We start from the raw sequence: 24,800 nt of genomic DNA on the forward strand, positions 1-24,800 counted from the left end.
TTGACTGAGTCAGAGCCCTCCCCACCTCCACCTCCTGCCCACCCCAGTGTTCGAGCGAATGCCGAACCTGAACACGGACTTTTAAAAAAGTTCGGTTTCGGGTGTACTTTTTGTGCCTTTTGCCTCAGATCTTGCTTTGAATTTGTTGCTCTTAGTTCTTATTTTGTAAAAGTACCATTCCATAGTGGGTGAAGCTAGCTTCTAAGAATGGGAAGACACTGTCCTTTAGTCAATCAGGACCGAGTCACAGTTATAAAAGACCTCTGTACCATAAAAAAAAACCTTTTTTAAATTCTGTCCTAGCCATAAAGGACTTGTGTTCTCCCATCCTTGAATTATCTTGACCTTTTTACTTGAGATTTCTACTGTATGGGCTAAGCAGTGACCAGGAGGGCCTGGGGGCTATCAGGTCAACTCCCCCTCATCCCACCATGGCTGGGATAAATCAGAGTGGGGGGGTGAGCCACAGATCAAAGAGCCAAATGGCCATTAGGCATGGGTCAGATGGATGCGCTGGAGGAGATCCCATCCGGAGTAACTGCAGCCAGGCATCAGAGGGGAAAGGCAGCTTGGCAAGAAGACAACAAAGAGGACCTCCTGCTAGTTCAAATCTATTAACTCAAGTCCATTAGGTGACAATATTGCAAAACATATTTCCTCCTGGTAAAAATGCTTCTAGAGAAAAAATTTATTATCTCCCTTATTTTGAACCAGCTTTTCCCATAATTTTTTTTCCCTTACCACAAAAAACATTTGAGAAAAGGATGAATTTCATTGTGGACTAAAAACAATACATTGTGGAGTGAAATCCAAAATATATACATTGCTAAAGAATGAATATTACAAACACCAGTTTGGCATGTTAGAATTTATTTCTTTGTAGCAATGGATCTTAAGTGAACAAACTGTAGGTAAAGGGTGTAAGAGTGGATGTCAGTTGAGGAACATACAATTTGCTGTACAAATTTAGTTGAAATATTTTTTTTTTAATCCAAAAATCAGCTCCATTAATCCAGAAAGAAAATTAGAATTTGTTCGGGCCACAGTCTGCACCCTGTCATTCAAAATATGCATCAGCTGCCAATGCGCAACACCTGCCAGCATGCAATTTGTAGAGCTTTTCGACCCAAAGTTTAAAATTCAATTCAATTTCAATTCAATTCAATTTATTAGATTTGTATGGCGCCCCTCTCCGAAGATATGTTGCATGCAGAAATAAAAATTTGTTCTCTCTGAAGCAATTCATTGATTTCACAAATGCGTATACCTGTGCAGTATACTATAACTATTTTGAACATAGCAGATTAAAAAGCAATAAATGCAGTGTTATCTTAATTTTATATGTCAAAAGGGTTTTGTGGCTCCTGGTGTTTTCTTTTCTGTAGGAAATGCATCCAAATGGTTCTTTGACTGTTTAAGGCTGCCGATCCCCTGATTTAGGCTGATGGTGCCAAACCAACCCTGTTGTTTCCCATGTCAAAAATGGAGTAATACTCTTTAAGGAAGGCATCACCCAGGATCCATAGAGGCTGCCCAGTTGAGGAAGGCACATATGTTGGCTCAATTGCAAGTGAACATTGACCATTTTTCTGTAAAAGAAACAAATTGCTTCAGATTGTGCCCTTATTGCAGAAAAGAAGGGATATCAATCATATTTTAATGGAATCTGGATTTGGATTGTGATTAAATTACATGCCACCAAAACATTGTCTAACTCAAGTTCTCCATGTTATTATGCAATTGCATAGGAGTATCATGTTCTATGGTTTGCTTGAAAGGACATGGTACAAAATCCATATCATATGTGCTTCAAAAGCAAACCATAGAACATGCAATTGCATAGGAGTATCATGTTCTATGGTTTGCTTGAAAGGACATGGTACAAAATCCATATTATATATTCTTCAAAAGCAGCCATCTGTGTCATCCACATCTAGAATTATAGGAGGAGGTTTACAGATTTGATAGCACCAAACTAAGGGACATATTTTTGTTATAAATAAAGTAACTTCAGCTTAATGCTATTTCCATGTGACATTATCATTGAGGTATGGAACGTCAATTGATCTTAAAAGGAACTGGTTTCCTATGCAAAGAGAATTTAGAAAATCATACTTACATTGGAGACATAAGCAGAAGGAGGAAGTGGGAACTGGGAACCATTAATAGAAAAGGTAATAGTAGGCATATTCTGGATATTGTTGCAGTCCACCACATACTGTGAAAGAACAAATGTAAGGGAAAGTTAAATGGAGGCAATAAGGGAGGTTGGCCAGGTTACAGCAGCACTATCAACTTTTGTCTCTCTTCTTCAGCCTGTCAATAATAATAATAATAATTATTATTATTATTATTATTATTATTATTATTATTTATTAGATTTGTATGCCGCCCCTTTCTGAAGACTCAGGGCGGCTCACAACAACGATAAAAACAATATTATACTGGCACAAATCTAATATTAAAAACCCCCAATCTTGCCTTAAAGCTGTGCCAAATGTCTTTGAGTCAATAAAACAATATTCAGATTATTTATGGCCACTAGAGTGGCAGAAAAATAATTATTTTTGCATTCTTTTGAGCAGATTTATATTTTATACTTCTGAGCTTACTGTACTTACAAAACTCTAGCAAAACATTTTTTCTGCAATTTAAAAATTGTGGTTTATATTGTTGTAGCTCAACCATTTTCAAGTGTGCACAAAAAGGTGCATTGTAAGGGACAGCATGCAACCTGTTATTTTGGAGTAAATAAGCCAAAATGCATATAAATTTTCACATAGGTTAAAAACATAAGAACAGGAAAACGAGGAACTGCATGAAATCAAAATTAATAGATTTCTCTAGTCGTAATGTAACATTTCCCTGAACAATCACAAAATTTGTTCAAGATTCTTTCCTCTACTTACTGAACCATCATTAGCAGCATTCACAGCCTGAAGGAAATACGACAAATATTGTTGTGGGATAGTTAGCAAAAATGTCCCCGTGTCTACAATGCCCTGGCAGCCTTCACTGCACCAGCCAGTAGCCTTGTTGCCAATGGCAAATCTATCGAAACAATAAAAACACAGAATATTACTAAAACCATTGCAAAGAACTAAAGCAAACTACAATTAGTAAAATAAATAAAAGCCTATGGATTCTTAATCTACATACAGCCTACATTCAGCCTTTAATCAACCATTACTGGGTAACACACAAAGGCCATGATGGCTCAGGATTGTTAACATCTAACAAATGTAGACGGCATCCATTTGATCAAGACTGTTACATATATCTAAGGATCAATAGCACTTAGACTTATATACTGCTTCACAGTGCTTTACAGCCCACTCTAAGCAATTTACAGAGTCAGCATATCACTCCCAACAACCTGGATCCTCATTTTATCCACCTCAAAAGGATGGAAGGCTGAGTCAACCTTGAGCCTGGAGAGATTTGAACTGGTGAACTACAGTCAGCAGACAGCAGAAGCAGCTAGTTACTGCACCTTAACTACTACGCCACCAAGGCTCATTAAACTTAAATGCAAATAATGTACTTCATGGAGGATTACCCACAAATATTGGCACCATAGTGATGGCCATGCATATTGCATAAATATTGGCCAATATTTTAGAATTAGTATGTCCACTAAAAGTTCTGCTGTATTTATAGAAGCAAATAGGCATAAATATTTGCAAGTGGACTTCCGGGGTGACATTATAGTAGTGTGGCACAGAGAAACTGACCTCTACTACTCTCCCTGGTTTGTTGCATTTTTGGAAGCCAAAATTAGCATCACAAACCCTCGGGGAGGGGAGTGAAATGGAGGGGAATATCATGTGGTGACAGAGAGAGGAGTGATCCCTCATGCAGAAGGTGGAAACCCCGAATTCCTATGCAAAAAAGACCAATTGTATGGAGAGATCTGGAGACATGGCAGCCTAAATAGATTGTGGTGGAAGCAAAGAGTGAGAAGCAGCAGGAATATTGACAGATTTGTGTAGCAAGCAGCACTGAGGAATTTATTTATTTTATTGGACTAAGTATTGCCCACAAGATCATATGCTGCAACGTCCTGCCTGTCGGCGACTACTTCAGCTTCAACCACAACAACACAAGAGCACACAACAAGTTTAAACTTAATATTAACCGCTCCAAACTTGACTGTAAAAAATACGACTTCAGTAACCGAGTTGTCGAAGCGTGGAACTCATTACCGGACTCCATAGTGTCATCCCCAAACCCCCAACACTTTACCCTTAGATTATCTACAGTTGACCTATCCAGATTCCTAAGAGGTCAGTAAGGGGCGAGTACAAGTGCACTAGAGTGCCTTCCGACCCCTGTCCTATTGCTCTCCTATATCTCCTATTCCTTTCTTCTATTTCTATATCTCTTCTTCTATTCTTTCATTGATATGTTCTATTACTATATCTTCTTTTCTATTACGGTATTTCTTAGATATATTTTACTATGAGTATCTCCTCTATCACCATCATCATGTATTTTACTATGTGTATATAGATATATACCCACTAAAACCCTCATTGTGTATTGGACAAAATAAATAAATAAAAATAAAATAAATAAAAACAGATTTATATGCCGCCCCTCTCTGAGGACAATCTTCCCAAGCAGACAATATCTATGGAAAATAAGTATAAATAAAAGAGTCTCCAGAGACAAATTGGCAGCAGCCTTAGTGGTGTGGAGCTTAAAACAAGTAAAGAAACAATGAACATGGATCAGTGGAGAGATACAACAATCAAAAGTGCAGGTTTAAAAAGATTGGTGTGTTAAAAAACCAGAGAGACAGCCTTTTAAAATCTAATTCGCAGAGACAATGGACAATGGAAGAAGATGAGAAGGGGACTGTATGTTTTAAAATGAGTTTACATCTTGAAAGTGGACAGGAGGACACAGAGGGCGTGAAGAGATGAAGGATTAACAGCTATGATAAACTTAAAACTTAACCAAAACGGACATCTTCCGAACTAACTCTATTGCAAAGAACCTTGTTCTGTGTTTAAATTGACTGCACATTGTGATCTTATTTTGGATTCCTTTGGATTGTTTATATTGATCTTTTATACTCTTGGATTTCTTATATTTACTATTTGTTGTGGTTGGCTCTGGCCCAGCTCCTGCCCCAAGGAATGTGGAGGTGGATGCAGGGGAAACATCAACATGTCATAGGCCTGTTTTATTGCCGACAGAGTCAGGTAGTGCAGCTTCCTTGGACGAAGAAGAAGGTGGGGATGACTTGGAAGAGGGGGGCTTGGCACACAGCCCAGGAAGCCAATCTCCATTATCTTTGGTCGATTTGGATGAGGAAGTGTTAGGCCCACGCAGGCGCAGGATTATGCATAGAAGAGACCAATTGAAGAAATATTACAGGAGATAAGAGAGGCCACCTGTGTTTGGGGGGGCTCCAGCAATTAGAGCTGCTGATATAAATAGCAGCATGCTGGCTTGGCTGTTGTGGAAGATTATCTGATCGTTGTTTCTTCAGGACCGTGCCTTGCTAGTTTCTGGACTTTGTTGATTTTTCACAACTTTGAAACCAAAGCAGAGCGAAGTGTGTGTGTCTCACTTCGTGGAAGAAGGAGGGCTGTGACGTTTCTTCACAGCTGCTAGTTAAGTACTTAAGGACTGGTTAAGGGGATGGTACAGCCTACAAGGTTGTTTTGGGATGAGTGCTCTTTGCAATATTAAAAGGGTGCTTTGTTTCTTTTGAATTTTGTGATAAAGAACATTGTTTTTGAACTTTCAAGTGTGTGTGTGTCTGAAATTTTTACCCTTGAATTTTCGGGAGACTCATACCATAGAGCCCAGCAGAACACTATTTATAATATTTAAATTATTTATACTATATTAATATATATACATTAACATAGAATTATGCATGGGACTGAGATGCAAAAGGAAAGCAAAATTGCTTCCTTCTTTAAACACGATTCAGGAATTTATTATTAAAACGCAAGAATCCATTTTGAATAATCATGAAGAAGTGAAAGAAGATTTAAATAAATTAGATAATAGAATGGATACAATACAGGAAACAATTGATAAAAATCGGGATAGGTGTATGGTGAGAAGTAACATGCCCATCTGTTTTCCAAATTTGTATCCTAGCCAGAAGGCCTGTTTTACTTCCCACAAACATATTTAGAAGTAGCAAATAAGTATTGGATTAATCAGTTTTGCCAAAACTCTAATACACTTAACCAACAGGTGAGAAGAATATCCTTCCATCGTTTATAAAGGGTGAAGCAGCAGGCCATTCAAATAAAATCAGATACAAATCAGATACAAATCAGGAGGAAAAAAGGTCACTTACCCTTCTATACCGATCTGCCATTGATTCTGGTCAGTCATAGGGGCCCAGGTAATTTCCCCAGTGTACATATTGGGGTCAATACCCCCCAATATCAGTTCTCCTCCGTACTGATAACTTGGTTGGCTGAGAGGAAGGAGAAAAAAATGGGCAAAAGGAAGAATATTAGCTATAGTTTCCAATGTGCTTGTAATTTTTTTATATAGAGTAAACAATCCTAGGATCATTTTCATCATAAAATGTGGCCAGAAAGTTGAAAAAAAAAGAACTTGTTGGATAAAGTTACAAAATATGAATGAAGTAAACTGAGTACACATTGTTTTGTGTTAATGCTGAATATCAATGGCAATGGGGGAACCTATCTCAGGTTCCCCCGTTGACATGCCCTCAACTGCTCAATCCACTGAGAATCGTGTTTTTAATGGCTTTGAAAATTCAATTCCAATTGTGAGATAAGAATATAATTAGAGGTACAAACGAGGGTACAAATCTTCTTACACTCATAAAGGGGTGGGCTCCAGACGGGATGGCATGGAACGCCATTCCATTGGATCTCCATTGCCACCTGCCATGCATATGCCGTGCACGTGCTGTGCACATGAGATTCAGCTTCTGCGCATGTGCAGAATCCGAATCTCGCCGCCCCAGCCAGCAGTGACAGCATCCACCGCTAGGTGGGTCCAGAGAGTGCAGTGCTCATCCGGCGGGTGTGGGGCGCCTCTGCCGCTGCTGCTGCTGGGCCGACCTGCGAGATGTGGGGCTGGGTCCTGGGAGATGCGTTGGTGGCCTATCTTTATATTACACGGGGCAAAACCCAACTCAGATCAATCTACATATATATATATATATATATATATATATATATATATATATATGTATGTCACATGTCTTTTGCTGAATTTGAAAATTAAGGGAGACTAGGATAGATCTATTTCGGCCTTATTTTGACCTCATCAGCTAGCCATACCCACTGGGACTTGAACCTGCAACCTTTGCCTTGTAAGGCAGAGAATTATCCTCTAGGCCAGTGTTTTTCAACCAGTGTGCCAGGGCACACTAGTGTGCCATGAGACATGGTCTGGTGTGCCGTGGCGATATGGCCCACCAAGGCCATTTATCCAGCCCGCCACCAGCTGCCTCCATCTGAACATAAACTTTCCCCTCACAATCCCTCCAGCTGTCAGCAACAGGAAGAGTGGAGGCACAGGGAACGCTCACTGACCAATCACCTTCTAGGATTCATCCCAACCGCTAGCGATGAACCAATAGCAGGCTGCCTCTCATCCACACCCAGGAAAGTCCCCGCTCGGCTGCATTGCACTTGTCATTATGTGGCCGCAGCGAGTAGTTGAAGCTGCTACTCCTCCCCATGGTCCCAATTTCTAATCCTGGTCAGGACTGGAGGTAAAGGTTGCCACCACTAGATGAAGCCTCAGCCTCAGCCTCAGCTGGTTATGTCTATCCTGATGATGTATATAGATATTATTAACTATATGCATTATACCGTGTTTCCCCGAAAATAAGACACTGTCTTATATTAATTTTTGCTCCAAAAGTTGTGCTACGTCTTATTTTCGGGGGGTGCCTTATATTTCTCAAATAAGACAAATTCACAGGCAGAAAAGCTGACACCCCCAAAGAAAGTGTACCGTACAGTACACTGATTACGGTATGGTACCTGTCAGTATGGCACCCACACACACAAACGACGGCACTTATATGGTACAACAGTATACTCCCGCTATTGCAGCTTCCGGCCACCAGAGGAACTACAGTCTACACACTGTAGTGCAGACTGTAATGGCGGTGAGACAGCAGCAGACTGTGTCTGCTGTACTGGACGGTACAAAGCGATGGAAGGGGCCAGCAGGGGACGCCACATTATTACGGTACCGCTATGAACAGCTTTGAATGGTACCGTATGTTTTTCCACCATACCGTATGTAAACTTGACTATACCTTATTTTCGGGGGGTGCCTTATATTAGCAAATTCTGCAAAACCTCTGACATGCCTTACTTTCGGGGTACGTCTTATTTTTGGGGAAACAGGGTATGTACTGTGTTAGAGTGTCATTTTGTGTCAGTTTGATTGGTGGTGTGCCCCAGGATTTTGTAAATGTAAAAAATGTGCCGTGGCTCAAAAAAGGTTGAAAATCACTGCTCTAGGCCAATCCCTTCAGCTCTGCACCAGGGAAGGGTTACATATTTTTGTGTCGAATCACCCTGGTGTATTGAAGGAACATCACAGCTCCTTATTTGCCTCTCGGTCCAATATATATATATTGGGGTTCCTTGCTTTTAGATTTTTTAAATGTACAATTGTTATTTTAGATTCTAATTATTAGATTTGTCAATATATATTGTTTTTATCACTGTTGTGAGCCGTCCTGAGTCTGCGGAGAGAGGCGGCATACAAATCTAATTAATAATAATAATAATAATAATAATAATAATAATAATAATAATAATCCCATCTGGGAGCCGCCAACCAGCAGGAAGACATCCTCCAGGGTGGGGCGTGTGGGCGGGCGTGGCAGGCAGCTACATCGGCCACCTCTCGAGCCACCCCACCCCCTGAAGCACCCTGGAAGTGCCCCAGCCATGGCCCACAACACTCGCAGCTACTGCCCCTCTCTGGAACTCAGCTCTGCTTTCCTGCAGCCCTCCTGCTGCTTGTGCTTGGCCAAGGGTGGCCCTGTCACGCTGGAAATTGCCAGCCCCCAATGACATTGAGAAACATCCAGTAGTTAGAGAGTTAATTCTGTCTAGTAAGGTAGCTCCTCCTGTGTGATGTAACCCTTTGCTCACATCCTGTCCTTCTCCAAGAAGAAGGGCCGTCCTTATTCAGAGGACATCTTTTTCTCTATACATCCTACCTAGAGGATGTGCTTTTCATGTCTCTCCAGACATTTATTGTTTTTATACTTTTCTAATAAAAAGTAACTTGTTCATTCGAACATGCTTGTCTGTACTTCACTATTCATCACCTCTGGAAGCTCCCGGCTCACTCCTCACGGGCTGAGCGCCTTGTCTAAGGTAAGGGGGTCTTCTAAATCCCGACATGGCAGCCGAGCACGGTTATTATTGAAGTAACAGACCCCGCTTACACCCCGTAAGCTTCCTAGGAATTTTTCCCTGATGCCAGCGAAAAAGAAACGTAATCCTCTCACGCAGTCATATGTTGATTCTCTCTCGAGTGACCAGCTGGCCCAACTCAAGGAGACAATTCGTGTAACCGATTGTAAAAGGAATCCGACTATGTCTCTGCAAGGTGAGAAGGAACTTCTTCTAGCTGACCCCTGCACTCAACGAACCGTAAGTGAATCTTACTTGATTGATGATGTAGAAACCAGGGAAAAGGATTGTAAATCTACCCAGGGTGAGCCCTCCGGCAGTCTTTCCATTAATCCTAGCGAAGATGAGGAGGAGGAGACGTTAACTCTGTTCCCCTCACAATCATCTGGCACCCACGTTAAGGCTCAAACCAAGACAAGGCACCTAGATGATTTTAGCTCTCTCACTTCTGCTAAAATAAAAGGAACTTCCTTAAACCTGCAGAAAATTGAAGAGCTTATTGGCAAGGATGAGAAGGAGATAAATTCTTTAGAATCAATCTGTCTCCATTTCGATAACCTTCCTACAATGAAAAATATAGAGCAGCAAGAAATCTATTTCAGTTATTTAAAAAAGGCTGATGAAGTCAGAACTGAATTACGATCTCTGAAAAAACTTCAGCTTAAACTTCTTGCAGAAAAAATGGAGTTTATGTCCCTGAGAGGCAGTTCACGTGCTCATTCTCCACAGGGAGAGACAGAAGGAATCCATTCCTCCCACTCACCCCAAGATACGCATGGGCACATCGTAAATCCTCCTGTGGTCACACATTTTTTCCCATCACGCTCTCACATAGAACACATTCCTTTTGAACAAGGGAGGGCTCTCCAGCTCGAAGATAAAAAAATGGTTCCTTTGCAGTTTAAAAGTACAAGCCGAGAGGGGGGACTTTCCCCCACTGCTGCAAGTTACGCAACAGCGGCCACTAGTGGATGGAACGTCCGAAAGGAAAAACCATTGCCAGAAGCCAGACAGGGACTTTCCCAGGCAGACATGGCTGCTGAAATGCAAAGAAAAGATCCATTTAATCCAGGTACTTCTGTTTCATCGCAGATACCTCCAGTTTTTATTCCGCAGATGCCTGCACAACTTCCCCAGGTGGTACAGCCACAAGGTTTGTCAGGAGGGGTAGGGGCTCAACCCCAACCGCTCCAAGCGGTCCAGATGACTGCTCCAGCAAGACAGACCATCACCTCCTCTGTTCTGAAAGGTGAGTTTGTGCTGTTACCTAATGGACACAATTATAGGAAGTGGCTTCACAGAATAAATTTGCACCTACTGGCTCATGACATAGATGGGATTGTTCATAATCCACCAGTAAGGCGCTGGACTGCAGAAGAAAGGGAAGCTGACATAAAAGCCAAGCTACTCATTCTCATGAGCATGGATTCACAGTTGTCACAGAGATATGACACACATGACATTACTTCAGCTCAGATATTGCAGTCAATAGATGGCATGTTTAGGCCAATATCAGATGAAAGCAATTACATACTGATAGCCAAGTTTAATAATACTAAACTTCCAACAGGGGGCGAACTTGCACCTCACCTTTCTAAAATCCTTACAATGCATAAAGATTTAGAAGAAAGAGGATACCGCTATGATGATAATCAAGTAAATGCGGCTATTATAACTTCCCTTGGTCCTGAATGGAAGGAAGTTATTTACAAGTTCAGCATACTCCCAATGGCCCAGAAATCTACTCAGAGACTCTGTAACATGCTAACTGAAGAAGCAGAGTTGCTGAACACTGGCCTTAGACCTATGTCAGCAGCATTTAAATCTAACTTGGCCAAGGGCGGTCAGCAGAAAACAAGTACTCCAAAGTACTCACGCCAGAAACCTTTTAAGAAGGATGACACTCGCAAATCTCCTGATGTGCAAAGTGTGAAGTCTGGCGAGACTGATCATCCACCTTATCCAACCCAGCCTAAAGGCGCACACAAGAAAGGATCCAGAGGAAAGAGTTCTGGAGCTGCAAAGTCAACTCCCAAAGACTCCAAAGATGAGAAACCTACTTATGTTGGTACCATCCACCTCAGCATTGTTCCTGACAAGAGTCCACTCTACGACATTCGTGAGTTATGGACCCTAGACAGTGGAGCAGCGGCACACATCGCGTACCGGAAGGAATCCTTCAGTGAGCTACACCCGACAGATGTCAAAGAAGTGTATGGAGTTGGTGGTCTACGTTCCAAGGTGGAAGGAAAAGGAAAAGTCTTCGTCAAAGAACTGGACTCCCTTATCTCAAATGTTTTCTACGTTCCAACTGCCAAGAACAACATCCTTAGTGGATATTGCCTGAAAGAAGAATTGAAGGTTGTAATGAACTTTGGACTCAAAGACTCTAACATTTTCAAGGATGGCAAACTTCTTGCTACTGCCATCCCCATCGAAGGTGTTTTTTATTTGCAACCCAAACCTGCCAGCAAAGGTAGTGTAAGTATAAGCGTTCCAAAGGGCGATTGCACAGGTCCAGAGAGAAACCCTGGTGCCACCGCTAGTTCAAAGGTTCCTAAAACCAATGAAACCCCTGAGGTTCCTAATGCTGTTAAAAATGTTAAACATATGTTAACAAACAAATCTTTTCATTCCAGGTGCATTCACAGATGGCATCGTCGCTTGGGGCATGCTTCTTACCCCGTCTTAGCAAAGATGTCTGAATGTGTTGATGGTTTCACAATTGATGGGGCTTGCAAAGTTTACCTTGATTGTAGAATTTGTAACACTGCCAAACTTCAGGATCTCACAATCCCCAGATTTCCTGTCCGCCAGTGTACACGCATCTTTGAATTGGTCCATACCGACGTTGTCGGTCCATTTCGGCCTACTGTTGGTAAACGTAAGTACTTCTTAACTGTAGTTGACAGTTACTCACGATTTGGCTTTGTTTTTCTTTTAAAACACAAATCAGAGGCGTTTGAGGCTTTTAAAGGCTTTGCTGCAGATATACTTACCCAACACGACGTCTGGATCGAGCGGATTCAAAGTGATCGTGGAGGCGAACTTATGTCACAAGAGTTCCAAGGATGGATGGCCAGGAATGGGATCCTAAGGCAGACCTCATCGTTAGGAGCCCAGCAGCACAACGATGTATGCGAACACAGAAGCGCGATCCTGCAGACAATGTTTCGTTGTCTCATTGAGGATGCAAACGTGGACTTTTCATACTGGGGCGTAGCATTAAGGTATGCTAATTACATTGTTAACAGAACATGGAGTAGCGTCATTCAAGACACTCCTCATTACTTGCTCCATGGCAAGAAACCTGACATTCAAAACATATACATTTTTGGTTGTTATGCCACTGTTAACATTCCAGTTGAACAGAGAAGAAAAGGAGGTCCTGTGTCAGAAAGAATGAGATTCATCGGCTTTGATGAAGTCTCCAAGTACCACAAATTTGCTGACTCTCATCACAGAGTTTATATTTCTAATTCAGCCAAATTTGAGGAAGACACAAATTGGTCCAGTATACATAGTAATGATACTTCAGTTTATTTCCCTAAGGAAAGTGTGCAGAGTCCTGAAGCCCAGGAAGCTGTGCCAGAAATTCCTGATGTTCCAGATGTTGAACAGCCTTCGACAGTTGCCGAGGAAACCTCTGGTGATGAACTTGAAGGCGGAGATGATGATGAAGGATGGACCAGCGTTCCCAGACGTTCCAAGAGAACTACCAAAGGAACTCCTCCAAAGAGATTTGCACAGCAAGTATCTGATTCTCCTTATCTTTTCATGTGTAACAATCTTACACTTCCACCTGATCATTTTCACCAGATCAAACTTTTGCCTGACTCTGAACAAGAAAAATGGCATGAGGCTATGGAACACGAACTGGACTGTTTAAAGAAACTTAATGTGTTCCAGAAGGTGGAGCCTCCTAACAAGAAGAAAGTCATTGGCACACGCTGGGTGTATAAAGTCAAACAAAAGCCTAATGAGGAAAAGCTGTACAAAGCTAGACTTGTAGCTCAAGGATTTTCTCAAGTTTATCCCGAAGACTCACCCACAGTCAGAAATGAAAGTGTCAAGATTGCCCTAATCACTGCTATTGCTTTGGGTTTAGAAGTTTTCCAGTTTGATGTAGAGACTGCCTATTTGAACGCTGATCTGAATGAAGAGATCTACGTCAAGGGTGCTCCTGGATTCCAGAACCGAGAAGGAGAGGTTTGGTTTCTGAGCAAGTCTTTATACGGCCTCAAACAGAGCGCCCTCTGCTGGTACAAATTATTATCCCAAAAGCTAAATTCAATGGGCTTTATTAAGTCCGAATCTGATGGATGCGTGTTCACAAAAGGGCAAGGTAAGACTTATGAAATTGTTCTTGTTTATGTTGATGATATTGTTTATGTAGGTCTCAATGAAAGCACTAGTCAAACTTTTGCTAAGGGCCTTGAGAAACATTTCACCTTGAAAAGCCTAGGGCATATCAATGATTATCTAGGTGTTCAGTTTGAGAAAACTGAGAAGGGGTTCTCTCTTTCACAAGAAAGTAAGGTTGACCAGCTTTTACAAAATTGTAACATGTCTGATGCGCATACTTGTCGTTCTCCTATGCAAACTGACTTTTACAGGTTAACCCGAGAAGAGTATCCTGATTTTGAGAACAAAACATTGTACCGGTCAGTGATTGGATCGCTATTGTACATCAGCAGCTGGACGAGACCTGACATTTCACTGAGTGTGAATCTACTGTCCAGATACGTTGGAAAGGCTACCACGTTTCATTGGTCTTGCATAAAGAAGCTGCTCAAATACATGAAGCTCACGAAAGGCAAGAAGCTGTACCTTGAGCCAGATCATGTTGGGTACCCTGAAGTGATTTGTTATGCTGATGCTGACTGGGCAAGTGACACAGAAACACGAAAAAGTACTTCTGGTTATATCATGTTTTTAAATGGTTGTCCTTTCTTTTGGAAAGTTAGGCAGCAGAAGTTTATTTCTTGCTCTTCAACTGAATCTGAATATGCATGTGTTTCTGATTGCTGTAATGCATTAATGTCTCTTTTTCCTCTCATTGATAGTATTTGGAAAGGTCCTATGACACCAATTGTTATTATGGAGGATAATGTTTCAGTTGCATTCATTGCTGAAGCTGAATTTGTTGGAGCTCGTTCACGGCACATTCACATCCGGTATCAAAATATCCGAGAGAAGGTGAAAGATGGTTTCGTGAAATTTCAGTATGTGGCTACTACTGAGCAGATCGCTGACTTGCTGAATAAGCCATTGCCAGCTGATCAACATGAATACCTCACCAACAAATTGTGCCTTAAGTGAATTGATGTCTTGATGTCCTGATGTCCCTCTTGTCTCTGATGACTGACAAAGAAGGGGTGTCACGCTGGAAATTGCCAGCCCCCAATGACATTGAGAAACATCCAGTAGTTAGAGAGTTAATTCTGTCTAGTAAGGTAGCTCCTCCTGTGTGATGTAACCCTTTGCTCACATCCTGTCCTTCTCCAAGAAGAAGGGCCGTCCTTATTCAGAGGACATCTTTTTCTCTATACATCCTACCTAGAGGATGTGCTTTTCATGTCTCTCCAGACATTTATTGTTTTTATACTTTTCTAATAAAAAGTAACTTGTTCATTCGAACATGCTTGTCTGTACTTCACTATTCATCACCTCTGGAAGCTCCCGGCTCACTCCTCACGGGCTGAGCGCCTTGTCTAAGGTAAGGGGGTCTTCTAAATCCCGACAGGCCCAAGCTCCAGCAGCACCTTGCCTGTCTCCTCCCCAGACAACTGCAGCTCCTTGACAGATGGGCCACTACATCGGCCACCTCTCCAAGCTGTTCGCCCAGGAGATGCACCAGCTACCCCACCAGCCACCTGGCAGCTTGGAGAGGTGGCTGATGTAGCGGCCCGCCTGTCAAGGAGCTGTAGGAGTCCAGAGAGGAGACCAGCGAGGCGCCGCTGGAGCTTGGGCCACTCTCGACCAGGCACAGACAGGAGGAGGGCCACAGGAAAGTGGGGCTGAAGTCCAGAGAGGGGCAGCCACCCCGGGTGCTGTGGGCCATGGCTGGGGTGTTTCTGGTTGTGCATGCCCCCCACCCAGACTGTTCCAGTAGGGCCACAAATGACTGCCCTTAACTGCACTCATGGTGTGAATAAAGTAATCTTTAATATATGTGGTGGAATCAACAGCTGAAATGAGGGAGATCCCAATAGGAGGAGTTAAGAGACACACTATAGTGGTCTCTATGGGGGTAAGAATGTATGAGATTAAACATTTAGGATTAAATCAGGCTTTCCCAAGGGAAAGTGGGGAATTTGATCAGATCTTTTTAGAACTGGGGAATCAACAACAAACAAACTTCTTGACTTAAACCCTGGAGCTGTTCTGGTTGCTAGCACTTAACAACATACGTTTTTAAACCAGCAATGATTTCTTTCGAAATTAAAATTAAAAATAATTTTAAACATCTTTCTTATCTGAATATTTCCCCTCTCTTTCAATATTGAAATATTGAACTTGATTATATTATTATTATTATTATTATTATTATTATTATTATTATTAATTAGATTTATATGCCGCCCCTCTCCGAAGACTACCGTACTTGTGATGAAGGGATTGAGCCATGGACAACGAAGGGCTACCAAAATGTTTACTACCACACTGTGGGCGTGGCTTATGCAGGGCGTCCTGCTTTTTCTTTCAACATCTTTCAGTTCAAATTGGGTTCTCTGGGGGGAGCTCCATTTTCGCTACCCCACTGCATTCCCCCCCCCCCCATCCAGGCAGTAGCCCACCCCTGGCCATGGAATACAAGTTAATTGCTCTATTCCAGGTAACTCATTCTGGAAGAACACCATAATTACGCTTACATGATATGACACAAATATAATGCGGTTAATCTTACCGTGAGAAGTAAAAGCTAAAAATGGGTTCAGGGATCTGGTTTTGATTCATCACCTGCTGCAAGAATGCCTCTGTATTTGGAGTAGGATTCATCAAACCCAAAATCCCATCAAAGTAGCTATAGTAGAAGGGCTCAGTGGGCTCCTCCACACTCAATCCAAACTGTTGATTTTGAACTACAATATTCTGGATCTGAGAGAAAAGATTGAAAAAATGGATTTTGCTTGCAGTCCCTAGCATTTATTTTATTATTTATTTATTAATCAGATTTGTATGCCGCCCCTCTCCGCAGACTCGGGGCGGCTAACAGCAATAATAATACAATGTAAACAAATCTAATATTTAAGTTAATTTAAAACCCCAATTTAGAAACCAATCATACATACTAGCATACCATGCATAAATTTTATAAGCCTAGGGGGAGGGAAAGTGTCAATTCCCCCATGCCTGACGACAGAGGTGGGTTTTAAGGAGCTTATGAAAGGCAAGGAGGGTGGGGGCAACTCTGATATCTGGAGGGAGTTGGTTCCAAAGGGTCGGGGCCGCCACAGAGAAGGCTCTGAGCTTTGATTATATTGCCTTTTCCCCCCCTTATTCCCCTGCAGATGCTGATGAGAGATACTCCAATTATATGATAAAGATGTGGAAGAATCTCATTAAGGGTCATTGTCCCAAATGCATTCTATCGTCTTTAGCAAATATGCCAGTTATGACCACCAATGGTAGCGTAAGTGTAGCATAAGGTAGGCATGCATAAGACCGCCTTCTGCCGCAGAAATCCCAGCGACCGGTTAGGTCCCACAGAGTGGGCATCCTCCGGGTCCCGTCAACAAAACAATGTAGTTTGGTGTGGCCCAGGGGAAAAGCCTTCTCTGTGGCAGCCCCGGCCCTCTGGAACCAACTCCCCCCGGAGATTAGAATTGCCTCCACCCTCCTTGCCTTTCGTAAGCTCCTTAAAACCCATCTCTGCCGTCAGGCATGGGAGAACTGAGATATTCTTTCCCCCTAGGCCTTTACAATTCATGTATGGTATGTTTGTATGTATGGATGTTTGGTTTTACAATAAGGGTTTTTAAGTTGTTTTAGTATTGGATTTACATGCTGTTTTTTGTTACTGTTGTTAGCCGCCCCGAGTCTACGGAGAGGGGCGGCATACAAATCCAATGAATAAATAAATTATGTATTTTACTATGTGGATACCCACTAAAACCCTCATTGTGTATAAATCAATCAATCAATAAATAAAATAAACAAATATCTGATTACCATATTTCAACCTTACTAGATTTCAAGTTATTTTATTTTATTGACATTATGCATAAAAACATAGAGCTGGTGAGAACTACAATACCAGAGTTTTTATATTAGCACCCTCTCCATGGAAACTTTCTTGCCTTTCTTGCATCCATTTAAGAAATAGTGACTGTTAATCTGATGCTGGACCTTCAATGTTAAATTAGTAAATTATTTTAATCAGAATAGAGTTACTATAGCTTTTATTATGATTCCAATTTACTTCCATTATGTTAATTCTCTTTAGTTTATGGTCATTTTAATGCTTATTTTATGCATTGGTCCTCTAAAACAGTTAATAAATGCAAATGTAAATAAATAAGAGTTAATTCTAATGAATTGATCAGTGTAGCCTAGTAGTAAGGAATCAAAGACTAACAACTTAGTTAAAATCCACTCACCCGCACAGTATCATAGCCTAACATTATACTCAAGTTACCAGATCCATATTTCAGGACATAAGTTTGTTCATTATTGCTGGAATACGTAGATGACTGTTTCGGATCAAACATATGATGGTTTCCTACAATAAAACAAGAAAAAAAAATTGAGTAGAAGTTTTGTTCTATGTTTATTGAAAGATGTTTTTTCTCTATACACGACAGATCTGTACTTTGCTTCACTACCAGCCCACATTTTTTCATTCTCTCATGTTGTAGGAAAAGTCCACATCATGGTTAAAAATAAAGGAAAATATATTTTCCTTTATTTTCCAAAGACGGGCTACAAGAATGGTGGAAGGTCTTAAGCATAAAATGTATCAGGAAAGACTTAATGAACTCAATCTGTATAGTCTGGAGGACAGAAGGGAAAGGGGGGACATGATCGAAACATTTAAATATGTCAAAGGGTTAAATAAGTTTCAGGAGGGAAGTGTTTTTAATAGGAAAGTGAACACAAGAACAAGGGGACGCAATCTGAAGTTAGTTGGGGGAAAGATCAAAAGCAACATGCGAAAATATTATTTTACTGAAAGAGTAGTAGATCCTTGGAACAAACTTCCAGCAGACGTGGTTGGTAAATCCACAGTAACTGAATTTAAACATGCCTGGGATAAACATATATCCATCCTAAGATAAAATACAGAAAATAGTATAAGGGCAGACTAGATCAGTGTTTTTCAACCAGTGTGCCGCGAGATATGGTCAGGTGTGCCGCGAAGCTCAGAGAGAGAAAGAAAGCAAGAGAGAAAGAGAACAACAGAGAGAGAGAGAAAGCAAGAGAGAAAGAGAACAACAGAGAGAGAAAGAAAGCAAGAGAGAGAGAAAGAGAACAAGAAAAAGAAAGCAAGAGAGAGAGCAAGAAAGCAAGAGAGAGAGAGAAACAGAGGGAGGGAAGGAGAGAGAGAGAAAGACATAGAGGGAGGGAGGGAGGGGGAGGGAGAACAAAAAAGAGAGGAAGGAAGGAAGAGAAAGAAAGAGGGAAAGAGGGAGGGAGAGAGAAATAATGCGAAAGGGAGGAAGAGAGAGATAATTTTTTTGTCCAAACTTTTTTTAGCGCCCCCCCCTCAATGTGCCCCAGGGTTTCGTAAATATAAAAAATGTGCCGCAGCTCAAAAAAGGTTGAAAGTCACTGGACTAGATTGACCATGAGCTCTTTTTCTGCCGTCAGACTTCTATGTTTCTATGTTTCTATATTTGGTTTTGACAAAAATAAATATTTTCTCTAAAAGCAGACATTCAATAGGTTCAGCAAGGGAGTGGACTACTCACCACAAGCCTTTGTTGTGCAATATGTGGAGGGTACCCACAGAACATTAGAGCCAGTATCCAAAAGAACAAGAAAATCTTGTGGTGGCGTTCCAATGGTTATTTTTCCAAAGTAAAAAGACTGTCAAATGAAAATAACTATGAGACAGGTTTCACAAAAACTTTGGAATACTGGTTAACTACTGTAAATAAGTAGAGGACTACATCTCCCCTATGATAGTACCTGCCTGTCCTTGAGATCAAACAGGAGAGAGATCCTCCAGGTGCCATCTAGCAGGACTTCAAAAGTAGCTCTGTGGCTACAAAATGAGGACAGAAGCACAGTGTACTGCTTTCTGCCATCTCACAATCTCCAAATTTTAAAATCTGAAGGATTACTGGTGTTTGTCTTTTTAGTGAGTATGAAATTAACAAATAAACCAAACCTTGGTTGTGTGTTCATTGACGAGTGTACACTATAATGTATTGTGCTTTAAATCAAGGCTTCTTCTTACTATCAAACACAGTGTTTGGATCCAATGTGACTTACTCAGAAGTAGATGGATTTATTATTCAAGTTGTAGACTATCTCACTTCTTTCAGAGTAAGTTATGCATAAACTGCTTGCCTGGATGCTGTTTTTTGTTCAATCAAAGTAAATCAATAAAGAGCACCAGTCATAGTAATGCTCACCAGTCATAGTAAAAAAAAAACTATCCCAAATACATATTATATTAAATTGCTCTTTAACAAGACAGGTATATCTAGGTATTATTGTCAGAAAACAAGCAGAGAACTATTTTTTTTCCTGAATAATAATCAGAAAAAATAATAATCAGCAAAAAAAATATCTGCATAATATGTTGCTGACTAATCAGGTAGCATCAACATTTGTCTTAAATAAATAAATGGATTATGTTCTTTCCTGAGTTCAAGCATCAGCAGTCAATCTACAGTTGCTCATAGGAGAAAGGAAAGATGAAATAATTAAATGATATTTCATTATACTTAAATAATATCCTATTGATTGCTTCTGAGAAGAGGTATTAAAATGTGTCAATAATAAATTTAAATTCTAGAGTTATAAAGTTAGATGAAGCAGAAGAAAATAGATATTTCTGTGGTTTAAATACTCACGTCCAAATAATTGGTCATTGGTTCATATGTAGCACTGAATTTATTGAACCGATATTTTAATCCAGGATCAATATGGTATTTTTCCAAAAAATCTTCCAATACTCCCTTCTCTCTCATATTTTCACGAATGGATTTTCCTTTCTTCAGAATGATTCTACATATCAAAAAAGATAACCAGAATATCCTTCACTATCTCAGCTATCTGTATATTTTTAATATTTTTGTTACTAAAAACAATAATATCCCATCAAACAAGTAATACACAAACAAGAGATTAAGTGGAGAAACAGGAATACTAAAGCTTGCCATGGATTGATAAAAAGATAATTTTGTTATTATTTTTTGACTAAAACCGATTTGCTTTAGATTCTTAATGTATAGTTTGAGATACCCACCTATGTAAACCTTCTGACAGGTGGAAGCAGACTAATGCCAGGATCAACCACTTCATGATACTTTGCGTCCTGGGGAATTATCTCAGGGAATCCAAAAATTTTGAAAACAACTAGGCTGCTGTGGCTCCACTTTTATATCCAAAGCAACTGTTCTCTGCTACTTAATCTCTTTGTTCTTGTACTCTTATCTTTCTCTTTAATCTTATTATACTAAGCCAATACAAACATACCTTTTCTTGTGGATAATAGGAATTAACTTTCCTCTGTTCAAATTACTTTCAATTGAATTTTTGCCCTTGATATTAAATAAAAGACTAATAGAATTTCGCTTCGCAAAGCATTACCTACTAGCAAAGATAATACAGGATAATATATCAAAATGGAAAATTATAATCATTGTTTTAAGAACTAATGGAAAATAAATGAATAATCCCAGTTGCTCTAGTAAGGTTGGACAAGGTTACTTTTGATTGAAATACATCTTAGAATTCTCAGTTTATGCTTGCTGATATTTTTTTTTTGAACCTTAGAAAACTGCATGGTGTTTCTGTCTGGCATAAAAGTTGACATTTCAGAACATGTCTGTGTCGACTCATCTTTCCTTTCCCAGTTGTAAAAATAAAAGAATTCAAGATTCTTAACTAGAATAATGTGCCAGAGATATTTCCAATTCACATTTTCTTCTAGTCCTTCATATATTTCATAAAAACATTTTTCACATTTCATTTATCTGTGAGAAAATAAGCTGAACTACCATTCCAGATTTCCACATTTTTCTTTGGTAATCATAAATTAATATACTACACAATGACTTCCATTTGAGCCCCATGGCGAGTTGACATCCCACTGAATTACAAGAATGTATTTGCAAGTAAATTGTTTCTGGGTGCAGGATCCAGTCCCGATAAATCTCTCCAAAGAACAGAGAGATTGTTGAGATGATTCACATTTCCAGATAATCAACTTTCTTGAGTAGACTACAGAAATTGTCATTCTATGGACAGCTTACGAGTAGTTGGGAGTTAGGATTCTACTAAGCTCACCTCTGTAACACAGCCTTTATTGGACATGGAGCTCTACCAAGCCTCATTTCTTAATCACATTTTGGATAATTTTTTTTGTTATTGTTGTTGTTTTGCTTAGATCAGCAAGATTTTTCTGTATTCATTGAATGAATCCCCTTCACTCTTGGAGGAAGATAATACAAATTTGATTTTTTTTATTATTATTATTTTTAGCCCCGCCGAAGCAAGGCCTCAAAAAATTAATCGTAACTCATAAATGTTCCTCTCCACGGAAATCTTTAGTAAAAGGCGAAAGATTTATACGATCTGAAGAGAAACCAGAGTATAGTACAAATTTGATTTTAAGAACCTTTGGAATAGATGAGCTTCCTCTGATAGGTGGAGATTAGTGTTGGGCGAAACGAACTTGCAAAGTTTGGGCTTGTGCCGAACTTTGTAATGTTCAGCATGCCGAACACGAACTTTTTTAAAAGTTCAGGTAAAGTTCGGGTTCGGGGTTCGTTCGAACACCGTGAAATGCCGCCGCCCGGGAGGAGAGTGGGGAATCCCAATGTGGGATTTCCCACCTCCTTTTGCTTGCGGTGCTTGCGGGATTTGGGGGCAGGGCTTTGATGTTACGGAGACTACTTCCTGGCCGGCCGAATGGGGAGGAAGGAGTCTCCCTGACATCAAAGCCCCGCCCCCGGAATCCCATCGTGGGATTCCTCACCTACTTTTGTTTGCAGCGCCGCTGCGGCATCCTTTTCTGTAAAATAAAAGGAAGCAAAAGGAGGTGGGGAATTCCCCACCTCCTTGTTTATTTTTACAGAAAAGGACGCCGTAGCGGCTTGTTGCTGCTCGGGTTCGACGAATTCACCCAAACTTCACTGCAAAGTTCGGGCGCTGGGTTCCCCAAACACTAGTGGAGATACATCAGTATCAGAATCACCCACTTTATGAAATACAGGGTATTCATCAATACGATCCAGAAATTATGTGCAGAGTTATTAAAGTTGTGTCCCTAGCTTTATATTCCCAATACCTGCCCTCTAGTGATTTTTTGGTTTACTTTTGATTACCTATTACCTATATTATTATTCATACCAAAAATCTACATTTGTTTTTCTGTGTAGGATAGAAGGGCAATTTTTAATTATAGCCTCTATATGTTGTATTGTTGTAAGCTGCCCGAGTCCTTCGGGATTGGGCAGCATAGAATTCAAATTAATTAATTAAAATTTTAATTAGGTTTAAAAATTATGTGCCTTTGACTTTTTTATGAAAAAAAGAGAAAGTTTTGCTGAGAAAATAGAAAATCAGTGATAAGTTATCAATCAGCCATCATACTGTATAATCAGTTTCTTTGAAAGCTGTTCTCAAATGTTTCAGAAGTAATAAAGGACAAGTTAACAATCTCAGCTGTTGTGACAAGTATTTAGCAAGTTCAGTTATTGTTTGAGTTCAATAATTATCAAAAATAAATAAGTCAAGGCTTATTTTCCATAGAGCAGATAACCTTGGGAATCATGCTAATGAATAAAGAGTTGCAATTGATCCAAGAATACGTAGAACTATTGAAATCTTAATTTACTAAATCCCACTAACTTGAGCTATCAATTCATTCACCAACAAATTTCAAGGCATTTTATTGTAAATGATTGATATTAAATTATGCTAAGTTCAACCCTCGTCTTTCTGATTGATTCATGTTTGAAAGATGAGATATTTAATATATTCATTAGTAGAGAAGGGGATTATAAAGCCACACTTTAATTGTTTAAGTTTTTAAAAATAAAAAATTTACATATTTTAAATACTTCTAACTTTAGAATTCTGTGCAGTGTTTATTTTAATGCATAAGTTTTAGAAACGGTTAGAAGATATGTTTTCAATTGCCATATATTTCCTTTAGATATTTGTAGAAACATACTGTCATATTTGCTGCAATGTGAATACTGTAACTATATTCTGTGAATTGGAATCCTTTTTTATTAAGGTCTTTGATTGTATGGGATAGCTTGGGGACACTGTACTCATAATTAAATAATGTAATAAATATTACTTTAAATAACAGTGCTGCGAATCATAAGACAGTCCCACTAAGTCATTGGGAATTAATATTGACCACTATGAGGAACTCTATCTCCACTTTACAATATAGTTTTCTATTACTATCTAGAATACATTGGCGATTTCTTCTTACACATCATGTTCTTTTTCTTATCTCTCTCTAGGATTTCTATTTTTTCTTCTCTATTGTTATATTTAAGGGCCATCAGGGGGCAGTCTTGCTCCTTTTGAAGGAGATCCTTTCCCCATCACTTTCTCTGGAAGTCCTTCTGCCCTCTTTTTTCCCCCAGTTTAACTTCTCTGTTTGCCTCTGTAGCTGGGTCAAGGTTGTTATTTATTGGAAATTCTGCCTTGCAAACCCTGGGAGGAACGAGAGCTCAAATAGGAGAAAAAGGAAGAAAGTGCTTGAAATTTCCACAATAATGTCTCCGATTGATGAGTACTCTTATCACTGGATGGGTCACTGAACTAAAAAATCTTTAAGGCCCCATTTAAATGTGAATAATGTTTTAAATCCATTCGTCAAAACATTAAATTTGCTCCTTAAAATGCTGAAATGTCAATGTTCTGCATCTGAGGCTGTTGTTTTTTTTCCTGAAAAGTGTTTGTTCAAATACTGTTGTTAATTTGCCCTAAAGCAAAAAAGAATAATTTGAATTGGAAAATCTTGTCCTGATTTCTGTTCTGATTTTTCTTGAATAAAAAGTTCTGCACTTTCTCCATGCTATGTTTTTAGCTGGTCTGAAATCCTCCTGCACTTACAGTCACTGAAACCTCCTGAAAAGTCATGAATAGCCTGTCCTAACTATCAAATTTACTGTGCTAATTTTTTTACCCTCGGTGGTACAGTGGTTAGAGTGCAGTGCTGCAAGCAATACCAACTGTAGCAGTTTGGCAGATCGA

At 39.9% G+C, this 24,800-nt stretch overlaps 1 protein-coding gene and 1 non-coding gene across 2 annotated transcripts; both read right to left on the reverse strand.

The window, feature by feature from the left end:
- Positions 1-1,436: 1,436 nt before the first annotated feature.
- On the reverse strand, positions 1,437-20,879 carry LOC139163955 (pepsin B-like). Its single transcript, XM_070745342.1, has 9 exons — positions 20,824-20,879; positions 20,429-20,582; positions 19,316-19,433; positions 18,005-18,126; positions 16,312-16,502; positions 6,329-6,451; positions 2,910-3,051; positions 2,120-2,218; positions 1,437-1,589 (listed from the first exon to the last, which is right to left on the reverse strand). The coding sequence occupies exons 1-9, from the start codon at positions 20,877-20,879 to the stop codon at positions 1,437-1,439; spliced, it is 1,158 nt and encodes a 385-aa protein (XP_070601443.1).
- A 1,180-nt stretch (positions 20,880-22,059) lies between these two features.
- LOC139166065 (U5 spliceosomal RNA) lies at positions 22,060-22,174 on the reverse strand. Its single transcript, XR_011558873.1, has one exon. It is a non-coding gene; the product is annotated as a U5 spliceosomal RNA (small nuclear RNA).
- Between the last annotated feature and the right edge of the window lie 2,626 nt (positions 22,175-24,800).

Source organism: Erythrolamprus reginae, chromosome 3 (assembly GCF_031021105.1).
Source record: "Erythrolamprus reginae isolate rEryReg1 chromosome 3, rEryReg1.hap1, whole genome shotgun sequence".
NCBI classification, from domain to species: domain Eukaryota; kingdom Metazoa; phylum Chordata; class Lepidosauria; order Squamata; family Dipsadidae; genus Erythrolamprus; species Erythrolamprus reginae.